Genomic DNA, 23,309 nt, shown 5'->3' on the forward strand with positions numbered 1-23,309 from the left:
TACCTCTTACCTGCAACAAGTTCGCCAGATTACAAAATATGAATGTAAAGGCGTAAATAGAGAATGGTGCGATCATTTTATGGCACATTTTTACTAAGCCTGTACAGAAGCCTGTTTGATTTGTTATTTTAGTTTCCTTGGATTGGCTTGAAAACGGAATTTGAGCAAAGTAGTAATATTGTACTGGCTAATTCAAAATTTATAATTAATAAGGTTGAATTTTAATTATAAAATTTTAATATTGATGATTGTAGAAATGTTACCATTTAATGAACAAAAATTATTTTTAAAAATTCTTTATTAAATATTAGGAGATTTCTGGCCACGGATTTATCCTATAATTGGATTTGCACATGGTAAAAATATAAATTTAGTTAACGAAGAAATTTTTAATAAATTTATTAATAATTATAATATAAAATTAACTGAATGATTTTATATAGAATTTAATTGCTTTAGTTGGATATCTATTGTTTTTCTATGAAGTTCGTCTGTTTATTTTTTTGATAAATAAACATTACTACAAATTCTTTTTATTTGATTTAAAATGGTATTTAAATAAATGTTTTTAGAAACATAGAGTTCTATGTTGTTAGTTAATTTATATTAAATTTAAAATAATTTCTTTTATTGTATAAATCAACAATGCAGATATTTTTTTTTCTTATATAATACTTAAAACTAAAAAATAAAAATTAATATCGTCGTCGTGATAATGAAGCAAGGTTGATTCCTCGGTTAAATATTATTTAATAAAATTGTATAATTTTGAAAATTAAAGATAATTAAATCATCAAAATTAAAGTTACACATTTAATATTAAGAGTATAGTTTTTTTCATAATAATGTAATAAGTAAACTAAGAGTGTTAATTTAAATCCTTGTAGTATTTCATCAATTTGAAATTTTGTTTATTATTAGTAATAAACCGAGAAAAACCTTATTTAATAATGTTCTTTATTATTTTATTCAATTAACTAGTGAAATTGATCCCAGGGTTAGTTTGGTAATTATTAGACCAACAAGTGATTGCTGGAAATTTAATACGAATTTTATTCAATTTTGGACTGACATGGAAATGTATATGGAAATTGTATGTTATTAATTTTAATTTTTAATCTCTTATAGATAGCTAAAAAAAGTTTATGATAATATTATTATTTAAATTACTAAGCTCAAAATTTTTACTATTTTCAACTCCATATGTAAAAGTTGTACATAAAATTTATTTACAGAATATTATTGTTAGCTTTGTCTATGGGATATAAATAAGACATAAATAAAATCTTAATAATTAAAATAAAAATGAAAAGATGAATGTGTGTTTGTTTGTATGGTTTGTTTCTATGGATATAATTACAAGATTCTTTTGTAATTGCTTAATTGCTCGATCAATTTTAGAAAAAAAATTTGAATTGTAACTCGTATCTAAATTTTTCTTATTATTATTAAAAATAAAAAAATTTCATGTAATATTAAGCAACCTATTTGCATTCTGTTCATATACTTAAAGGTTAAAAGAATCTGTTTGATATCTTAATAAAAAAATTTAGAGATCATTATAAAATAATTTTAGAATTTTATTAATTGATATCAGAAAACTTTTTAGCTCTAAGTTTTCTATGTTATTTAAATTACCAATAATAATTTGTTTATGATGTTTATCACCAAATTCAAAATATTTTTCTTCTTTACTGTAACATTCATAATCAGATATATTAATTTTCCATAAATTTTCGTTAATACAGTCAAACCCCGCTATAGTGAACCTCCAAGGGACCGGAATTTCTGTTCACTATAACCGGGAGTTCACTATATCCGATACGCAGGCAATTTAACTAATGGTTCCCAAACTCCTCCCTATTATTACACATTGTTCAAATAAATGACTGAAAAATATTATGTAGTAGCAAAAAATTTGTTATTTTCCATTACTCTTTGTCTTGTGTACAAAAAAAATTAGTAATCTTTAGCTGATGAGCAATCCTCAACATCAGATATGCAAAAACTTCCCGACACACAGATAATTTTTCCTGAATTTCTGTTATTCCGCTTTTTAAACCTGTCTAACCTGCCATTTGAGCACATAAAAGTAGTCTCATAAAATCGCTTAGCTTCGATTGGTGAACCACTTCAGTAATGCTTCTTCAACATCCTTGTGGTCTGCTTTTCTCATCTTTTTTCTGCCATCTAAATTTTTTTCATGAGCAGAAATTATTAATTGCCTATTTTTCCATATGTTACAAACTGCAGATTTGGATAGTTTATATTCCCTGCAAATATCAGCTTGATTGCATCCATTTTCAATTTTTCTGATTATGCCCATTTTATCATCAATTACGTTTACGTTACGAGAACGTTTAACGTTTACTGCTCGCCATAGTTAAATTTGAGACACTTGTTTGCAGGATTTTTTAAACTGAACTGAGAGGAAAAAGGAGTTGAAATGAGGCCCTTATCAACACATATTAGTGTCCAACCCTTTGACCAATAATGAATATTTGCTTAATCCCTCTGACATAAAATGCATATTGATCTAACTGACACTTTACACCGTCTGCCTGGGTTGGAAACTTCTGCTTTGTTTGTTTAGAGATGGGAAAATGAGATAAAAGAAGCAAACAAAGAAAAATGCTTTTCTCTACATTCCCCTCTATAGATGGTTTTGAAAATCAGTATATGTATTTTTTTTTTGAAGAAGAAATTTCAAAATTATTACAAAAAAGAAATCAAGTTGAAGACTGAATTTCTCTTAAAATTTAANGGAAAAATGCTTTTCCCTACATTCCCCTCTATAGATGGTTTTGAAAATCAGTATATGTATTTTTTTTTTGAAGTAGAAATTTCAAAATTATTACAAAAAAAAAAATCAGTTAAAAACAGAAAAAAGTTCATTATATCCAACTTCCTAACTTTTTTAGTTCACCATATACGAGAGTTCACTATAAACCGAGTTTTATTATATTTAGAGCTTTTAATTATGTTAAAATCTTTTAATGGAAACATATTTTTAAAATTTTTGAAAATATTAGAAAATTTAAACTTATCAAAAAAGGGGTTTTGAAAGCTAGTGACAAATTATAAGTTATCTATATTTTTCTTATTATTTGGTGAAATTTTACTCATTTTGGCTTTCACAAAATCGAAACAAAGAATTTTGAAGCATAAATTAGTAAAAGAAAAGGTTTTCTTTTTCCAATGCCCACCTATGCTGACATTCAAGATTTCAGGCGTATAAGGGCAGATTTGTTGGTCACTATTTCAGGGGCACCGTATTAGGTGGGCTAACGTTGTTCCCATAGTAAGGACAGATAGTACAGTGAATGAACGAGCATCTGTGCCTTGTCCTGGATTCAAACCCAGAAGCTTTCTGATGCAAGGCCAGTTTCCTGACCCCTACGCAGTCTAGTCAGCAGTAAAAGAAAAGTTGTTAATAAGATCGTGAAGCTTATATACATCATTATATTTAAGGAAGAAAACAAAATCTTTCCTTAGTTTAATATTATAATGCTTATTAAAGTCTTTTTCCTTATTAGAAATAAAATTTACAATTAATTTGTCATTATTAAGAGAGTTTTTATTAAAACCTGATCCACATTTACCTCGATTTGTATGCTTATCTTTAATGCGAAAAAGTGAGTAAGTTGTGGAGTTATTATAGTTAATCTGTGTATGTTAGAAGTTATTGTTTATTATGAATAATTTTGTTTCTGTAGTTTTAAATCAATATCTTCTACTATATCTAAAATATTAATTTTAACACTGTTAAAATCTTATGCTCTAAAATGATTCAATTCAAGGTTATTGATAATTCTATTACTGTTTATGTCTGAACGAAGTTAATTAATTCTAATATTAAGATAGTACTAACTTGTCCAACATATTACACGTTACAAAAACCACAGGTTAATGTATAAATAGCATTATTAATTTATGTATATATAACTTTTTAAAAATAGAAATAGGAGAAAAAAGGGAAGTACCAAAAATAAAATTTACTAGGACTTCAAGGATTTTATTAATGAAGGCATCAATTGATATAATCAACATAATGTAATTTAATCTATTTAAAATTTAGATTTTAGAAATTAAAGAGATTTTTTTAATTACTTGAAGTTAGATAAAATAAAACATATTCAAAACAGAATATCGCAAACTTTTTGAACTGAGTTGAAGATATGGAAAAATATCGATATAAAAATAATTATAAAGGCAAGGATTTACCTAAACCAGACTATTTAGTTTCTGATTTTACAAATAAAAGTTTTAATAAACTTGATTTGAAAATTTTTTTTTGAATTCTCCCTATTCAGCAAATATGCAAACTTACTTTTAAATATACAAAAAATTAAAAATAAAATTAATTTGTAATTATAGGGTTGTAGCTACAGATAATTAGGACTATCTTTATAAATGTGATGACTTTAAAAACGCTACTTTTTTTAAAACCTTCTATAATCATGTTGTTACCGGGGATTTAGATATTATACTTAATGTATAACTTAATATACTTGATATATAACTTAAAAAAATTGGGTTTCATTTTCTATTTCTAAAAATAAGGTTATTTCTATTTTTATTAAGAAATATTGATGAGTTAATTTTAAAATTATCATACAGACATAAGGATACAGACATAAGGCACAGCAGACCTTGGCCCATAGAGGGCCAAGGCTTGCTGTGCCCATCTCAGTTTTCTTGACCTTGGGCTATGGGGTGCCGGAGCAGATGTTCCGGTTAGGTGGTCAGCTGAACGCGGAACCCCCAGTATTTAGTTCCCAAGCGTGCTTGGTACTCATTTATCGACCCACTGAAAGGATGAGTCAACTTTGCCCGGCCCGAGGATTGAACCCAGGACCTGTGGCATGGGAGCGCAAAGCGCTGCCACTCAGCCACCGGGCTTCCTGATATTAGAAATCTGGGAAAAATGTTAAAAATATTAGAAATATGGGCGAACTGATATTAAAAATGTAAAATGCTCAAAGCAATTTCTGTATTACTACTATTGATAAAACTGGTAGATATTTTGCAATTATTTGAAAACTTTTTTACAAGCAACTTCTTCCTGATTTATTATTTAATAAAATTAATGTTATACATTAAAGACTAAATTAAACTAAATAATTTTTTTTTTTCTTTTGCTAATCCAAAGCTTCATGAAACCATAATTAATTTCAGGTTTATTGCAAGTGGCATAAAAAGTAGCATGAAAAAAATTAGCATTAAATCTGAAAACATTCTTAAAAGGTACACAATAAAATTAGTAAACATATTAAAAATACTAATCACCTGAATTGGAATCAATAATAGTACACAAGTTTTGAAAACACTAAAATCGTTAAATAAAATTGATTCTCTAAGCTGTTTTGATTTAGAAAACTAATATACTTCCCTCCGTACTATTAAAATTCTTGATGACCTTCTTAAAATTCTTTGCCTATTTAATCTTAATGATGCTATTGATTTGATGAAGACCGTGAAATTTCTTGTTCATATTGACCTGAACAACAATTATATTATTTAATAACTGTCTTTTTCAACAAATTAATAATATCCTTATGGGCAATAGTTTTAATACTAATGTTTGCAATATTTTTCTTTTTCTACAAGAATATAGATTCATGAAATCATTTAATAAACTTAATCTTTCTGCAAATTCCTCCTTTTCAGATTTATTGATGATGTTTTTTGGTTATTAATTTTGATGATTTTAGCTAAGAAAATTTATCCAAGGTAATTAATTCTTAACAAAACTAATATTTGAAATTTTTCAGCGAATTTTCTAGATTTAACTCTTAAATTAATAAAGCTAAGCAAATTTCCTTTTATTTATTTATTTTTTCATGAAAGAAATTATTTTAACTTTCCATTTAAATAGAGTATCAATTTTAATTTAAACTTATCCAATGAGGTTTTTACCTGTATTATTACCAGACTCTTAGGTTTTAAAAGAATAATCCCAATTATTAAGAGTTTTTAAATGAGACTTATAATTTTAAAACAGATCTAATCAGTAACCATTTACCTTATTCATTTCATCAATTTCGTTTTAACAAAATTATAAACAACTTAGAACACTAATTTTTTTTTCTGATCATAGTTATTAGCTCTAATTTATTTTTTTGAGATAAAAACAAATTATGATTAACTATTCTTACAACCACTGGATGGAATAGTTTGGATGTATGACCTTTTATACTGGGTCAATTAATTTATTAAGTAAACTTTTTAATTGTAGCCTTTTAAAATAATTTTACCTGTCCAGTGTAATAAACGTTTGTTTTTTATGCTAAGCATGTATAGGGGTTTTGAAATAATAAACAGACACCCCCCCAATGAGTACTGGCAATAAGTGTAGACTTCACTGTTATGAAAAAATGTGTGAATGAAGGATAATATCTATAAACTGCTTTCTATCTATTTATGAAGGCTCCGTCTTATAAACAGTCACCCTATGACACAAGGAAAGCCAGTATAGTGGTTTATTTTTAGTTTGTATGCATATGTAAAGCCCTAAATATTACTAATATGAATGCTTTTTTTTCCTTCAAAGATTTTACAATTTTAATGCTATTCTTTATTGAATTTTAAAAATTTCTTTTCCTATTATGGGTTTTGTTACTTAAATTTTCGAATTATTGTTATTATTTAAGTTTTTCTTTCATAGATGGCATCACTGAATTTTAATTTGATATTTTTACCATTTATTTTATACAATAAAGCTTCAAACACATTAATTATATATTTTCTTCTTTAGCAATCTTTGTTAACAGATAGATTAGTCAACCTAATTTCAATGTATTTTTTATTTTAATTTATTTTGGTGAGTTTGTTTTCTGCTTTTCTTTTTTCATTTTAAACACATTTACAAATACGTTATTTTATTTTTTATTATTTTTTCGAGGCATCAACGCATTATACAGAATAGTTTTGGGGATAATTATTTTTTATTTTAAAAGTCTCCTGTAAAGGAATGCATCCTGAGGAGAATCTTTGTTTATTCCATCATATTTTATAGTAGTTATAATTCTGTTATGTTTGTGTGTATCTATCTACACACACATGTATGTATATCTATATACATATAATAAATAATTTTCTTTTTCTCTTTTTTTTATTATTCTGTATTTTTTTTCATGTTTTCTCTTCATTTTGAACTTTATATATCTATATGTGTGTGTGTGTCTATATCTTTCGATTGTCTATATGTGTGTGTATATATCTATGTCTTTCTGGACAATATATTTAAATATTAATGGATCTTAGTAACGTGGGACTGATTTACTTCCCGAGCTACTAAAGACACATCATCACATTTTCTGAGATAATCAGATCAATATTATTACTTTCTTTATGGGAAAGGTTTGAAATGAATACGTGTTAGATACAAGCTCTATTTATGGATTATATTTATTATATAATTCTTTTAACATTACGTAAAATATATTGTCCAGAAAGATATAAAGACCCTCTTTCCAAGGTCAATCAGCTTTTCTCTATCTATCCACCAGCATGCAATGTGGTGCATTTACTTCAAGCTTTTTATCTTTAAAACTAAAACCCTTTTTATCTTAAAAATTGAAATATGTTTTTTTTTAATTAATAAAACATTGGGTTAGTAATGATAACAAATAGCTAAAGTTAAGTCAGTAATGAAACGTTAATTAATTTGAACACAATTTTATGTGTTAAATTTAAAATTTATTAAAGATTTGACAATTCATTTGTATGCCTCAAATATAAAATAATAAGAAAATGTAAGGGTAATTCTAAATTGAATAAAGTTAATAATCAGTACAATAGTAACTTTTGCGATGAAAAATTAGTGATTAAAAAAATTACCCCTTAACATTGGCATCAAAAGAAAGAGATTTTATTATTCCTCTCTCTGTAGATAAAAATGCCTTATTATTTAAGCCTTTCTTTTTAACATGATTGATGGGGAAAAAAATATTATTGGCTTCACAAACTTGATCTTCAAAATGGTGTATACATTACACTCTATGTTGACTCATTTATCCCAAAACTGATGACTGCCATGAAATGCAAATTACTTCTATTGGAGTAGGTGACAGCAATCTTTCCACCTCAGGCATGAATAGATTAAACATTGCAACGTAAATAGTTTTTTTTTCTTCCTTCTTTTATTCCTTTGTGTTTAACAAAAATTGAAAAAAAAAAAAGTTTATTAAGCTATGAAATTTTTTAAGTAAAATGCCACATTAGGAAGTGCAGTTAAAGGTTAAATTACTTCAATTTAATTTTCCTTTGCAGTCATATATTTTGTAACAGACTTAAATGATCTTCTTCTTTCAGCTAGATTTTCTTAGTGAAGCTGAAGTTATGAAACAATTAGATCATATGAATATTGTAAAACTTGTTGGAGTGTGCACAATGGGAGAACCAGTTTATACAGTCATGGAATTTATGCTCTATGGTAACTATATTCCATAATTAAAATACTAATTGTTTTAGCAATTGATTCTAGACTCTGATAACAATACATATTTTGTTGCAGGTGATCTTAAAACATACCTTCTTAGTCGGCGTAGTCTGATTGCTTCTGAAAAAGACAGAGCAAGCAATGATGAAGTCTCTGATAAAAGGCTTACGAATATGGCTTTAGATATTGCTCGAGGGTTAAGTTACTTAGCAGATAAAAAATTTGTCCATAGAGATCTTGCCTGCAGAAACTGTCTTGTGAATATATCAAGATCTGTCAAAATAGCAGATTTTGGAATGTGTCGACCTATGTTTGATTCTGATTACTATCGTTACAATAAAAAAGGTATTTACTTGTTAAGCTTTATACCTTATATATTCAAAATTTTGGCATATCAATTCCATGTTAAGTATGAAATCCAAAAGAACCAACGAAAATAAGGATAACAGAAATCAAGAAAACTATTATAAAAAGTTCGATTTATTTTAAAAATCTATATAAAATTTAAATAAATAATATGAAAATAGTAATTTTTTTTAAAAATTAATTTTAAAAGTTTTTACTTTTTTGTACTTAATTAAACTTTATTTGTTTTGAATTTGAACTATTCATTTATTATTTATTCTTAGCATTTATTTGGTCAATTTTAGTTTCTCCCATTTCTTTGTTTCTTCTGCTTATTTCCACTTTCTTCCAGTGTCCTGGAAGAAATAGGTTTCTTCCGGACAAAAAGCCAACCCCTGTTCATGCATGTGTCCAACCAACTAAATATGAATTAATACAGGGGTGTCACTCTTCAGTCCTGAGGACTGAAATCAGTCTTGAGAAAAGATCAGTGAGATGAAATCAAACCTCCAATTAATATTTATTTCCATTTAGTTTTGTAAATTACGTAAAAATTGTATTTTCTTTTTTGCTTAAAAAAAATTTTGACTATTGATTTAAAAAAAGAAAATGGAATTTATAGAAATAAAAAATTTAAGGTAAATAAATAAAAGGATAAAATTTGATGATGGTGAAGTGAGAAATAAGTAAAGATATGAATAGAGATTGGTGTAAAAAAATATAAGGTTAGCTGTTATTTTTGTTTTGTTTGTCTTATAAAAGTGAAATAAAGAGAATAATTGTACCTTTTTAGAAAAAGTAATCAAGTTATTGATATAATATCGCTCATGGGCTGCAGTAGTGGCGCAACTCAAACACACGTTTTGGACTGAGAACAGGTGTAAATATGAAAATACACATTCTTTCAGCAGCAATGCTAGTACAACTCATAATTCAACTTGAAGGTAATCTTCGTTTAAGCAAACTAAACCATTTCTTATGCATTTTCCTTAGCAATGAAAACTTTAAACCCACTTATCTCACTAACATCATTTTTTGAGTTGTGCGGTTGTTGCAACCCATGAGCGATATATGGATCATTCTCGTTTAAAGTGATTTATAAATTTTTGCTAAATAAGATAGATCATGTTAAGCAGTCAAAAAATGAGTTCAGTCTTGAAATTTTTTTAGAGTGGCACCCATGATTAATATGATATTGATTAGGTTGAAAAGATCTAAACATGAAATCTATCGATACTAATATTGGTAATATTTACTTACCAGAAGAATTGGGCATCTAACTAGGGACATAGGATAGGAAAAAAGTTGAATATGAATTAAACAGGGAATCCTTATTTATAAATAAAAAATAATTAAGTATAAGCTTTTTATAACCTGTTTCTATTCATTTTAATGCATTGTTTTGATAGATTTCATTTTAGAAAAGTACTCAAGCTATTGGACCCAGTGTTCGTGTTAAAAATACATTCACCTATATTACTATTAATTAAATATATTTACACTCTAAGAACTCATAATATACCAGTTTGATGATAGTTTAATCTGTGAGTTAAATTTTTAGGAATGCTTCCTGTCCGATGGATGTCCCCAGAGAGTCTAACTGATGGATTGTTTACACCTATGTCTGATGTTTGGAGTTATGGTGTTGTTTTGTATGAAATAATTACATTTGCAAGCTCACCTTACCAAGGTCTTTCAAATAATCAAGTTCTTGACCATATAAAACGTCATAAAACGCTTCCAGTTCCAAGTGGTGTAAAACCTAAATTGTAAGTATTAATAATCAATCGTAATTCTTTTATTTGTTATGAAAAGTCAGAAAAATAAAAGAATTTTTTAAAATTATTTTCCCTGAATAGAATCAAATAGTGAAAGAAATAGAGAGAAAAAATTAAAATATAACCACATAAAAATCCTGTATAATCCTATTAAGTAATTAGTTGTTTTAGTTTTTAATCATCGAATGGCCTTGCACTTTAGGTTAAGCTTTCTATTTTCATTTTTAAGATTTTGGCATTTTTAAACTGTGTAAACATATCACATTTATAGAGCGAACAACAAACTAGGTTATTAGCGTTTTAAGGTCAGTAAAATAGGACATTTATTTTTATCGAAACCAATAATTATTCTGTCTAAAATATTGAGTTAACAATAAGAACTTTGTTAAGCTCCAATGAAAACTTATAAACTATAAAATATAAAAACAGTTTTTTCCCTTAAAAAAAAAGTTTCTTCTTTCTGTATCTCTTTCATGGCAATTTAACATATTTTATCCTTTTTATCAGTCTTATTAAATTATTTTCATTATCCAAAAAAGTAAACATTTACAAGGAACAAAATTAAAGATGGCCTTGTAAAAATTAGTTTTTAAAAATATGTTAATTTATCCTTAATAATCTTTTTTTATGCATTGAATTATAATCTTCATTGCTCAGAGACCATTCTTAAATCAGTAAAGTTATCTACATTTCTATTAATAAAGGATTGAGCCTCATTTAGAAGGTTCAAACAGAGTTACACTTTGCTATAACTTATTGTTACTATAATATTTGAGAATATATAGTTTATTTATTAGAGTTGTTTTATTAAAATTATAATTCTTATAACTTAATGAAAGTAGTGAATGCACAGTGTTTACAACACTACCATGTAAACTTTAAATATGCTTTTTTGAAAGCCATTTTGTTTACTCCTGTAAATCGTGTATGTAGTTAACTTAGAAACTAAAAATTCAACATTGTTTCAAAGCTTACAAATTTGCCCCTTGATGTGCTGTTTCACAGGGTTTATAGTCATCCTGATCTTCCAGATAAAAAAAAGTACCTTTACTTGTCCTGTTTTTAGCTTTTTGTTCTGATATCCTAATTTTTGTATGTGTTCACATTTCCTTAGAATACTAATTTTTAAAAAATAGACTTGAAAAACTGAAAAGTTTGGATTTATGATTATTTTTTTTATTTTAATTGATAATGCTAATAAAAATGGCAAAATTCGATGGATCCAATATAACATAAACAGTCTACTAATTATGTACATAGTTCAGGCATATATCCTTACCCACAGGATTCATTGTTTAAGAGCCTGTTTTTTTTTGTTTTTTTTTAAATATGGACAAATCAGGCAGGTTTGGATACTTGATATTTTTCTTTTTGTACTTTTTTATGCAGTGGACCTTTGTATTGAACTTCAAAGATCATTAAAACTTCTCCGATAAAAAGGCTTTTAACGTCGAGTTTAACTGTCAATATCTACTAGTTCCAACAGTGAGCGCATACCAAGCAAGTACCTAAAAATGTAATCATGTGTGGTTTATATTTGGCATGACAATAAAATTAACTTTAAAATAAAGTTATTAAAACTGAAATTTTGCAAAATTTTCAAGGTCATTAACTGCCTTTTCCAAAATAGACAAGTATGAAATTTTCTAGAAAAGAAGCCTTAAAAACAGCAAAATAAATTCACAGGTCTATGGTTAGTGATTAAAATTTTATGTAATGTGACCTTAGTTTGAGACCTGATTAATTGAATGCAAAAATAACTATGAGAAAGCTGTAAATTGTTTAATAAATTTGATTTAAGTGTAAATATGAGTATCTGAAGTCACAATCAACCTAGTCTCAAATTAGAATTTCAATCTAGAAACACTGATCTAACAGTCTCAATCTACAATTCACTGAGGTGATCAAAAGTGGGAGAAAGATTACACTTTGCTTTCTAGACTAGTGGCATTGTTTAAATGTATTTTTTTAGGCTGAGTTGAATAAAATCTCATTCAAGTCGATACAACTGATAAATCAAAAGTTATAAAAGTTTTTATGGGTAAATAGTACAGTACATTGCTATGCAGAGAAACAGTTTTGATTCTATAGATTTCTTAGGATTAATCAAATGAGATGAAAACCATTTTATTATGTATTAACAGTTTTAGAAATATTTAATAACTTATTTTAATGTGTTGAATGCCACGCTAATTTTACATAGCTTGTTTGTCTGGCCTAAATGATTTTCTCAGTATGTATTGCATTACTTTCTTCAAACCATTTTAGTAACGATAATAATATTTAAAAAAAATTAAGCATTAAAAATTTACTCGAATTATGTGTTTCTAATAATCTTAGCTTCGCGGGTCACCGGTGACCCCTGTGACGTTATGAACAAACTCAGTGCCAATCACAGGTGACCCCCGTGGCTCTATGAACAAACTCAGTGCCCGTCACCGGTAACCCCATTGCATTCAACATGTTAAATATGCTGACTGTTTTGAAATAAGAACTTTAGATTCTAGCTTTAGATTAAAATTAATAGTAGGACTAAAAATAAAAATCAGCTGATAAAATTAGTGAAAATTAGCTAATAAAATTAGTGAAAACTATGTTTTTCAAATTGCACAAATAAAAGTAACCACTCTGAATAATTTTTGATCCCAATGATCGGATTTTCACGTACTAAGACTCACATACTCAATAATTCAATGGGTTTACCTCAAATGTGCTAATTAATTTCTGCAGTCAGTATTTTAAGTTGAGAAATCAGATACAAAAACGTCCTTTCTCTGAATGAACATATTATTTTTTTCAACGGATTTGGAATTCTGTCATTCTATGAAAAAGAAAAACAATTAACAATTTTATATTATTTAGTTTTATGGTGATGAATTCAGGGGTCATACGCTTATTTATTGCATTACGCAAATGTAACAAATTATGAAGGTTGGACTTCAGTAGTTTCACAATTATCGATTCATCTCTTTCACCTGACTTCTTCTGCAATAAAATTTGTTTTTAATGCACTTAAGTAGAGCAAATAACATTTTTTTAAAATTTAACACTTGCTTTTTTTAAAAAAAAATAGTCTGAAATATGTATACTGCTCCAAAAAATGTCCTGATTGATTTTGAAAAATACTCAGATTTTTTTTTCTTCACAATACTACAAAGCCAATGGTTCTATTTTTCAATTTAATTTAATCCCTATGTTTAGTTCATCTATGGTTTCTTTACATTTAGATTCTTTAACAATTCCATGTTCTGCTTCATTGCATCTTAGTTATGACTCTTCAAATTCCATAAGAAGAAGAATTTACTCCTCTTGCTTTTTTATTTTATTTTTCTTTGAGCAAATTCTTTGATTTCATATCTCTAAATTGCATAAGCAGAATAAATAAACATCCAGGAAAACTATTAATTTATGACACATTGTCTCCCAAAAATATGATTTTAAAAATTATTAAAATGATTTTGTTAAAGGACAGTTTCAATTTTTTTTAACTACACTACTAAGCATTTAAATTTCTGAACAAAGAAGGTGAGACATCACACTTGTGATATTTGCATGGCAGATAAAACATTGTATGATTTACAAACGTTTAGATTTTCAGTTCATTCACACAAAGCAAACAGTATTGTATCAACACCCATAATTCATTTAATAGCAAGGATTTGAAGCATTTTTCCCCAAACTCAATTCGCATTTAAACACACTATCTTCAGTTAAAGATGTGATACCTCATGTGATTTGAGGCATACATTGTTCACAGAATATAAATTCACTGGGTTCCACCACTTACTAATTGCTATGTTAATAATCTGTTGTAGAGTCTTGAAACTGAATTGACTGAGGATCCCAAAAATGTCATACAATCTTTATTTATCTTCCTGCAGAAGTGTATGAATACTATTATTTCTGCTTCAAGTGGCAACTTTAGTTACTAATTTCTCAGGATCTATAGGTCCTCATTTTATGTAAATTTAATGACTTACTGTTTCTACTAAAATGTATGTGCACAGTAGGTATCATTCTGTAATTTACATCCCTTTCTGATGTAGTTATAGCCAGCAGTGTATTAAAATAGTTTGTGTGATATAATATAGCTAATTTCATGCTTCGGTGTTTTTATTAAGAACAATCACTCTGTTCTCATTTTGTATTCATTTTTGTTATCATGCAATATATAATTAAAATCTTTATTGTAAGTGGAAAAAAAATCTCTTGTTGTGTGGAAAATAAATAATTTGTTTTTAATGAAATATGTTGTTATCCCCTACAAATAAATTTTTATTAAAGTATTTCATAATTTTTTTTGTTCAATTGTTTAAAACTAGTTCCCATTTTGTTTTATCTTGCCTACCAACTTGTTCTGATTTAACGGAACATTTTTCTTTGAATATTTAGAGTGGTAGTAAATTTTATAAATATTTCAGTATTTAAAGTACCTAGTAGTAATTTTTTAACATTTTATTAAATTAATTCATTTAACTTAGAATGATGTTGTCCACCATTACATCTAATCAACTTAAAAGTTTATATAAAACCTATTAATTTTGCAGAAAAGTTCTTAAATGTGAGCAAAATTAAACACATTGAGTTTGCCTTAAAATGTTATTTGGCTATCACTTTTAATATTCTGGGAATTCAATGAGTTCCTGGTTGGCAACTATGTTTTACTTTAAATTTTCAGAAAACATTATTATTAAATTTGTAATTATTAAATATATTTTCTTGTTTCAGGAATGCCTTATTACTGCAATGTTGGTCTAAAAATCCTCGAGATAGACCCCAAGCAGCAGAAATAGTAGAAATACTAGCTGAAAACCCTGAAATTATTACTCCATGTCTTGATTTACCAACATCAAGTGTACAAGTAATGGATTATGGTACATTGCAAATACACAATCGTGATAGAGAAAGAGTCCATTCTTTTTCATCAGTTTGGCAAACTCGTAAAGCAGCTCTTCATGATCAAATAGAAATTGGATTATTTGAACCTACACATATGGAAATGAGTTCAATGACCATTAACAATGGCTTACTCAAACATTCAGGCTTCAAATTCACAAGTAAAAAAGCAACTTTGCATGAAAGTTTTCGAAAGAAAAGTAAAAGAAATTTTGACAAACATAAGCAGTCAGATATTCAGCCCCAAAGTACTAATTTATAGTCAATTTTCTGCATTTCCAAAGTTTATAGAGGTGAGTAGTTAATTTAGGAAAAATGCAATTGCTTATAAGGCTTATATTTTAAAAAATTCTTATTTTGACTTTTTTTATAGGAAAATTTCTAAAGATTAGAAATTTTTTTTTCTAATGAACATAATGAATAGAATTTATTAGAAAATATTTTGTAAACCAATATTCAAATACCAAATCTTCTTATTTGATGATTACTTATTTATTTAATTTTTGTGTATATTTACTTAATTTATCATACCGTTCCTATTTTAGAACTATTTGTATTCTTAAGTTTCTTATGATTAATTTTGTGTTTGATATACATTGTTTTTCTGCCTTGGTATATGTAAAAAATTGTTTGTGATATTTACTTATATGTTTTCTAAGTGTTTAAAAAAGATGTTTGTCTTTATATTGTTAATGTCAGAGTTTAAAATTTTCTGATATTAAATTTTTCAATAAAGAACTATTTATTTATAATTTTATATACTAGTCAAAGTATCTAAAGATGCGCTTAATCAAAGTATCTAAAGATGTAAATTTTATTCTTACAAACGAATCAAATTTTATCTTATATGAGGAAAGTCTCAAAAGATATTTCTTCAATGAGTGGGAGAGAAGAGTAATAAATTATTTTTGTGATTTTTCAAGCCAAAAATTTACTAAATATTCTTATTGTGAATATATTTTTATAGTGCTTTTCAGCTAAATAGTGTTCGGATCACAATTTTTTTTTGTCTCTTTTATGTTTGTTTTACAGTCTATTCCATTTATATGGACATTATACAAAAGACTCTTGTCTACTTATTATTTACTAAACATTCTACATAAAATGTAACTTTTTTATTAAATATTGCAAGAAGTCATGCAAAATATTTATGCTGTATTTCGCACAAAGTGCTGCTATGCAATTAAAAAATATAGCTAAATATATATGCATATTTATCTCTTTGTATTAACTTGGAACTCAAAGTCAAATTAAAATAAGACAAAACAATATTTTTATATAAAAAATTTAGAAAAATATTTCATCTTTTATAACAAAATGCTCTACTAAATGCATTTTTGTTTAAAAATGAAAATTCCGTTAAAAATTTGTATCTACTCAATGAGTCTGATAGAAGGTATACTTAACCTAATTAAGTTTAAACGGTTGGCTGTCTAGTTTCTCAATTCCTTTTTTTTAAAGTTAATAAGACTTTTTTTTTTCCAGGTTAATAGCGCCATTTTTGTTTTTATAAAATTTTTTAACAATTTAAAAAAAAGTTCATTAAAAATTCAAATAATAATCTTTAACTTCTTGCAACCTTTACCCTCTTAATAATATGGCTGCCTATTTAGAAGTTTTAACATCACTGATAAATGTTTTAGGTTCTCCTATTACATATCATATTAAAACATGAATGGTAAAATATATTTGACTTTTGCATTGGTTGTATTTTATTTAAATAACTAATGAAATGTTAAAAGAGGTTAATGTTTGTAGTTTTAGAAATAAAATTAGTTTCTATTTCTATCCAAGTATATCATCATTTAATGATACCACTTAATAATTTTTAATTTTATATTATCATTTATTTGTTATAAGATCCTGCTTTTCTGACATAATGCTGTGTCTAAGATATTAAGCTTTTAAACTCACTGTCAAGTTTTTATTTTTTGAGATGTTTACCTTTTCTACTCTCACTTTATACATATCAGGCTATGTTACGAAGGTTTGTAAATAAAGAAATGTTCCTTTTATACTTTGACATGCATCTTTTTAAAATGATGTAGACAATGTGCATAAAGTTCTGAAGAATTTCATTTTAAATTAGTGTTGCTTACTTTGTGTTATTGAGTATTTAAGTCTTAAGCGACATTCATCTCTTTTTTACAAACATTAATTTCAAAATTGTAATAAATTTATTTTATCTAATAATTTTATATTTTAATTTTATAATTCATTTATCTAACATATGACTACATTGCGCTGCATGAAAAATAAAACACTGACACAATTCTTGTTAATTTATATGTAAAGTAACCTACTAAATCCAAATATCGGTAACTGTTTTCTTTTTTTGGGAGAACACCTCCGTCCCATATTTATCTCTTTTGGATATTTTTATGGCAATGATTTTCATTTGAAGAAAGGAAAAGGGATTATTTTTACAACTAAACTTCTTATAATGAACTAGAGTGGTGTAAAAGTTCTAAAGCAAGAACATTTATATCAAGGAAGAAGATTTTGAGGGAGTGCTCTTAAATTTGTAAAGTGAATTGTTATCTGTGATTGTATTCTTCCTTTCCACACAATCTAGCTTTCAGCCCTTGCTTCTTTTCCCAGACACTCACTAATAAGGAAAATACTTAACCAAAGGATTGGATAAAGGATCGTGAGGGGAGAGCTTAGGAAGCTCTCTCTTACAGTATATCTGCTATGGGCGCCGCAATAGGCAATATGGCAGTGAAATTATGTCAAGTCTTGATGATTTATTTTCTTGAAATTAAAAATGCCATAGAAAAGTCTCTCATTCATAACCACTAGCTGTTAAAGAGATTTTAAAAAGTGATGTATTCTGAAGCACAAAAAAAATTGATAATTTTAAATAACTTGACTTTTAATGACGTTAAGAACTTCACGTTAAAGAATTAAATCTCAATGGTCTGAGGGGCTGACAACAAATAGACTAAATAATTAGTGCAAACGATATTGGAATTTACAAAATCAGACACAAAAACGTACTTTCTTAGAATATACATACCTTTTTTTGAGTATTTCGACCTATCTCGAAACTTTTTAAAATGAACTGAAAAATTTTTGCCCACAATTATAAAATTATTCTTAATATTTATTAGTAACAGCCTGTAAAATTTTGAATTGAAAAGTATAAACATTTTTTACAGCATTTTAAGGAATGTAATTTCACATGGCAAGATAAAAAATTTGAACGAATTCGGTCTGAAAACTCATCAGAAAATGAATTTTTAAAAAGTTCTATTTTTAAAATTCAGTTGTTCAGAAACTATTTAACAAATATCGCTCTCATTTTATATTTCCTTTATAAAATTGTATATTTTAAAATAGTGTACATCTTGCAATTCAAAATTTTTTCGACTATTATTAAATAAAATAATAAATATTTATTAAAAGTTATTTTTTGCGTAGACTTATCTTTGGATAAGTGAATTTTATAATTGTGTGCAAACAATTTTTAATTCGCTTAAAAAATTCTTGAGTTATGGCGAAATGCGCAAAAAGTAAAATTATCATTAAAGGGATTAGAATTAGCCTTAACCTTTGAATCGCTGCCCTGACCAAACTATTGGGACCATATTTCCCAGATTGTGGCTATCCCCTATATTTTAGGGACTAGACATTCGAATCCGTCGAACAAAAAGGTATGTTCGTTTAGAAAAAGTGCCTGATTTCTTAATTTAAAGTATCGTCTGCACTAATTAATTAGCGTATTCGTGGTCACCCCTGAAACAATTAAGATTGAGTACAACAATATGTTAAGACCCAATCATTAGATCAGGGGGGTTCATTATTATTATTTATTTAGTTACTTAGTAATTTTTTTTTGCGCATTCTTTAATCCTATTTCAAAAAGTGATAATATAAAAGTTCGATTTTTCTCAGTTTTTAAGTGTATTTTTAAACAATCAATTGTAAAAAGTTTTTATTCCTAAAAACTTTTTATTCCTATATTTTTCTAATATCTATTAATATTTACTTCGTTAAGTAAAGCTGTGGTTGAAAAATAATACAAAACCTAATGCAATTTTAACTATTTCGAAACATATTTTTATAATATAAAGCAATAAAGCAGCATGACTAAAATTATTCTAGACTTGTAATTAGTGATATTATCGCTTTCCCACAGTGCCCAGAAAGCGAACAAGTTTTTACCGATTTAATTCGCTTTTAACTATTACTTGTAAGAATACGAGAATATCAGATCCATCATTATGTACTTTATTTATTGTGTAATTCTTTGATGTGAAATTCCCTTAAAATTTAAGAGAGTAACATTTCTTCTTATTAGAAATTTAACAGAGAGTGATTAGAACGTTTGGCTCAGAAAAACACTCTTGACAAAAACCAAAGTAAATGTAAACAAGAGTCATTTCCTTAGATCCCTTAAAAGCTTACATCTGTTTTTCTAGAACATCTAGATAATTGCTTGTTTAAGGTAATTTAATTATTTTAAGGTAATTTATTATCCAACAAGTAGATGGTTCTGTGAATATATGACATTTTATAAAAGAGCTCAGGGCAATTTAAAGAAGGAAACGGAGATTTTCCCATAGTGTAAAATGAGGTGCCTAGTTTTTGAGGAGTCAGATAACTGTAGGTGGTATGAAGAAAGTTGTTGAACGTCAAAGATGCTTTAAAATATCTCTATTTGTTAGTGAAGGATGCATTTTATTGCTCTATCCAGGGAAGGGAAAAAGAGTGGCAATTATTTTAGTATTCTAAACAATTGTTTTAATTTTTTTTGTACTGTGCCCTTTTTTTTAGTTTTAATGTTTTTTTTAATGTATTAAAAGTTTTCATGTGTAGAAAAAAAATTAAAGAAAGCTGAAGCGTAATTTGTCTCGGTGGAAAAAAATTTTCTATTTGGAAAATAGCTGCGAACTTGAAAAAAAAAGTAATTTCATTTTCTGAAATTACCAATGTATACTTTACTTTATTAGCCAATGTCAAATTTTCAGAAGAGTTGATGCTTATCACCCCTCCCCCTCAATTAAATTTCTGAGGAAAATGAAGTTTTCTATTTGGAAACTAATTTTAAAGTTGAAAAAAATAGTTAAATTCTAAATTAACTTTATTTTCAGGAATGTTTGAATTTCATAAGGAGTTAAGTACATTCTTTTCCCCCTCACTTTAATTTAAGAGAAAATTTTCTATATTTAGAAAATAACTTCAAAATTGAAAAAAAGTAGGGTTTTCTTTTTTTTCCCTAAAATTACCAATTTTTCTTGACTTTACTTTTGTGAATTTCTGAAAATGCAAAGCAGAATTTTCGCCAATCTCTTTAATTTAAGATAAAAAGTAAAGTTTTCTATTTGGAATAAATGGCTACGAAGTTTTTTTTTTAAAAAAAAAACTTTTCCTCCTAAAATTAAAAATTTTACTTTACTTTATTTTCGTGAATGTCTAAATTTCAGAAGATCCGAAGCAGATTTTTTGTCACTCACTTTAATTTAAGAGGAAAATACCTTCGAAATCGAAGAAGAAAAAAAAACAATTTTACTTTGCTTTATTACTGCGAATGTCTAAACTTCAGAAGGAGCAAAGCATATTTTTCGCTCCCTTACTTTAATTTAATAGGAAAATAAAGTTTTCTACTTTGAAAATATCCTCGAAGTTGAAAAAAAAAACTTTTTTTTTTCTAAAATTACCAATTTTACTTGATTTTATTCTGTTAATGTTTAAATTTTAGAAGATGCGAAGCAAACTTTTCCTCCCTCACTTTCATTTTTGAGGAAAATGAAGTTTTATTTTTGGAAAATAGATTCTATGTTGAAAAAAAAAAATATTTTTTTTTTAATTACCTATTTTGCTTGAATTTATTTTTGCGAATTTCTGAAATTCAGAAATTACATTTTTCGCCTCTTCGCTTTAATTTGAGAGGGAAATAAAGTTTCCTATTTGGAAAATATCTTCAAAGTTTAAAAAAAAAAAAAAAAATTCTAAAATTGAAAATTTTACTTAACTTTATTTTCACAAGTGTTCAGAAGGGCAGAATTTTTAAATTTCAGAAGGGGCAAGGCAAATTTTCCGTCCCTTCACTTTCGTCTTAGAAGAAAATAAAGTTTTTTACTTGGAAAATAGTTTCAAAAAAGATTTTTCTTTAATTAAAAATTGTTCGTAACTATTTTCCTGCGCATCGGAATTTCAGAAGAGGCGAAGCACTTTGTTCACTCCCTTTTTACTATTTCGGCCGAAAACAATTTTCTACCTGAAAAATAGAGTGAAAATTTAAAATAAAAATATTTTTCTTTTTTCGCTTTACTTTCACAAATGTCAAAAGGCGCATTATTTTCCCCTTCAATTGAGTTTCAGAACAAAATAAAGCTTTCTATTTTGTGTATAGCTTCAAAGTTGAGAAAGAATAGCTTTTTTTCTCTAAAATTTCCTGTTTTACTTGACTATGTCTTGGTAAATGTCTCACGGTGCGCCTTAACCAAAGTTAAATAAAAAGCTCTTACACCTAGAAAATTAGAAGAGATTCTGAATTTACAATGTTCTTAGATAATAAAAATCGAAAAATTAAAATAATCTGTGGAGAGATTTTTAAAAAAACCCACTTTGAACATTTTTGCTCACGAAGTGCGATATTTCAAAAATGTTAGCATCATTTTATACTTATAAACAGAAAAAAAATTTTTTATTAAATATTCATAATAACCGTTTATAATAAATTGTATAATTATTCGAAGTTTTTTAATTGTTAATTATAGTCGGTGAACCACTATTTAAGAAACAAAAATAATAAAAACTTAAATCGACTTTAGCGACACAAGACTTTAAAAAGGGCAGCTTCCATTCGTGTGTGTACACGAAGTAGAAAAGCAATTGAACCAGGATAAAAGAACAAAACTTAATTTCACAGGTCATTCTGTCGACGATTATTTTGATTTTAAGGAATAGTCTCGGATGCTCCTGCGCTTGGAGTTTACTGCAAAGATGTTCCTGCTTTTGTTCCGCATGTGAAAAATAAACGAGATATACTGGATGTTCACTTAAAAATGGGTATTGATGGAGGAGGTGGATTTTTAAAAATATGTCTTTCTGTACAATCAAATGAGTTGGACTTCGAGTGCAGCGGTAAGCGTGCTAAGTATGATGAGGGGATAGCTGCAAGGAAATTTAAGGATTCTGGAGTTAAACGACTATTCATTCTAGCAGCCGTTCCGAGTGCACAAGAAAATTATAAGAATGTAGATCAACTCATTTCAACGTTGAATATAAGTCCTTTCCACGGCACAATTGCAACCGATTTGAAGTTAGCGAATATCTAAGCAAGTATAATGTCGCACAGCAGCGCATACCCATGCACTTATTGTTATGCTAAGAAAGATGAGCTAAGCAACTGGGGCGAATTGAGATCCCCCGAAAATGTTTCATCGTATTATACAAGTTGGCTGACTGAAGAAAAAGCTTAAAAAAACAAAGCAAAAGATTATTCAATTGCATTCATCCACCGCTAATTGCAACTGTTGGAGGCAAAACATTCCTAGAAATTATTCCACCGCCAGAATTACACCTTATGCTTAGTGTTGTTAACACTGTTTTCACGCATATGTCGAAAGAATGTGAAAATGAATCGCTGACATGGACAAAAGCTTGTCACGTTCAGAGTGAAATCAGACGAGGATGTTCTGGGTTTAAGGGAAATGCATGCAAAACACTTTTGGATAAAGAAGAACTTCTGCGCCAGTTTAAAAATCTTGCAATACTGAAGTATGTTAAAGTATTTGACGACTTCAAAAAAATGGTTTCTGCATGCTTCGGAAATAATCTTGACCAAAATTACAAAGCATGTATAGAAGCTTTCAAAAAAAGCTACATGGACTTAGGTG

At 27.3% G+C, this 23,309-nt stretch overlaps 1 protein-coding gene across 5 annotated transcripts in view; it reads left to right on the plus strand.

Moving 5' to 3' along the window:
- The window catches only part of LOC107452256 (uncharacterized), an 83,997-nt gene extending 66,450 nt beyond the window's left edge, over positions 1-17,547 (plus strand). For all 5 annotated transcript variants that reach the window (XM_043053184.2, XM_021147705.3, XM_043053185.2 and 2 more), the window contains exons 16-19: positions 8,317-8,437; positions 8,519-8,788; positions 10,350-10,557; positions 15,295-17,547. In XM_043053184.2, coding sequence (XP_042909118.1) covers positions 8,317-8,437; positions 8,519-8,788; positions 10,350-10,557; positions 15,295-15,724 — 1,029 coding nt within the window. In that variant the 3' untranslated portion in view covers positions 15,725-17,547. The remainder of the gene's footprint in view (positions 1-8,316; positions 8,438-8,518; positions 8,789-10,349; positions 10,558-15,294) is intronic.
- Positions 17,548-23,309: the final 5,762 nt, after the last annotated feature.

Source organism: Parasteatoda tepidariorum, chromosome X2 (assembly GCF_043381705.1).
Source record: "Parasteatoda tepidariorum isolate YZ-2023 chromosome X2, CAS_Ptep_4.0, whole genome shotgun sequence".
In the NCBI taxonomy this organism is placed as follows: Eukaryota; Metazoa; Arthropoda; class Arachnida; order Araneae; family Theridiidae; genus Parasteatoda; species Parasteatoda tepidariorum.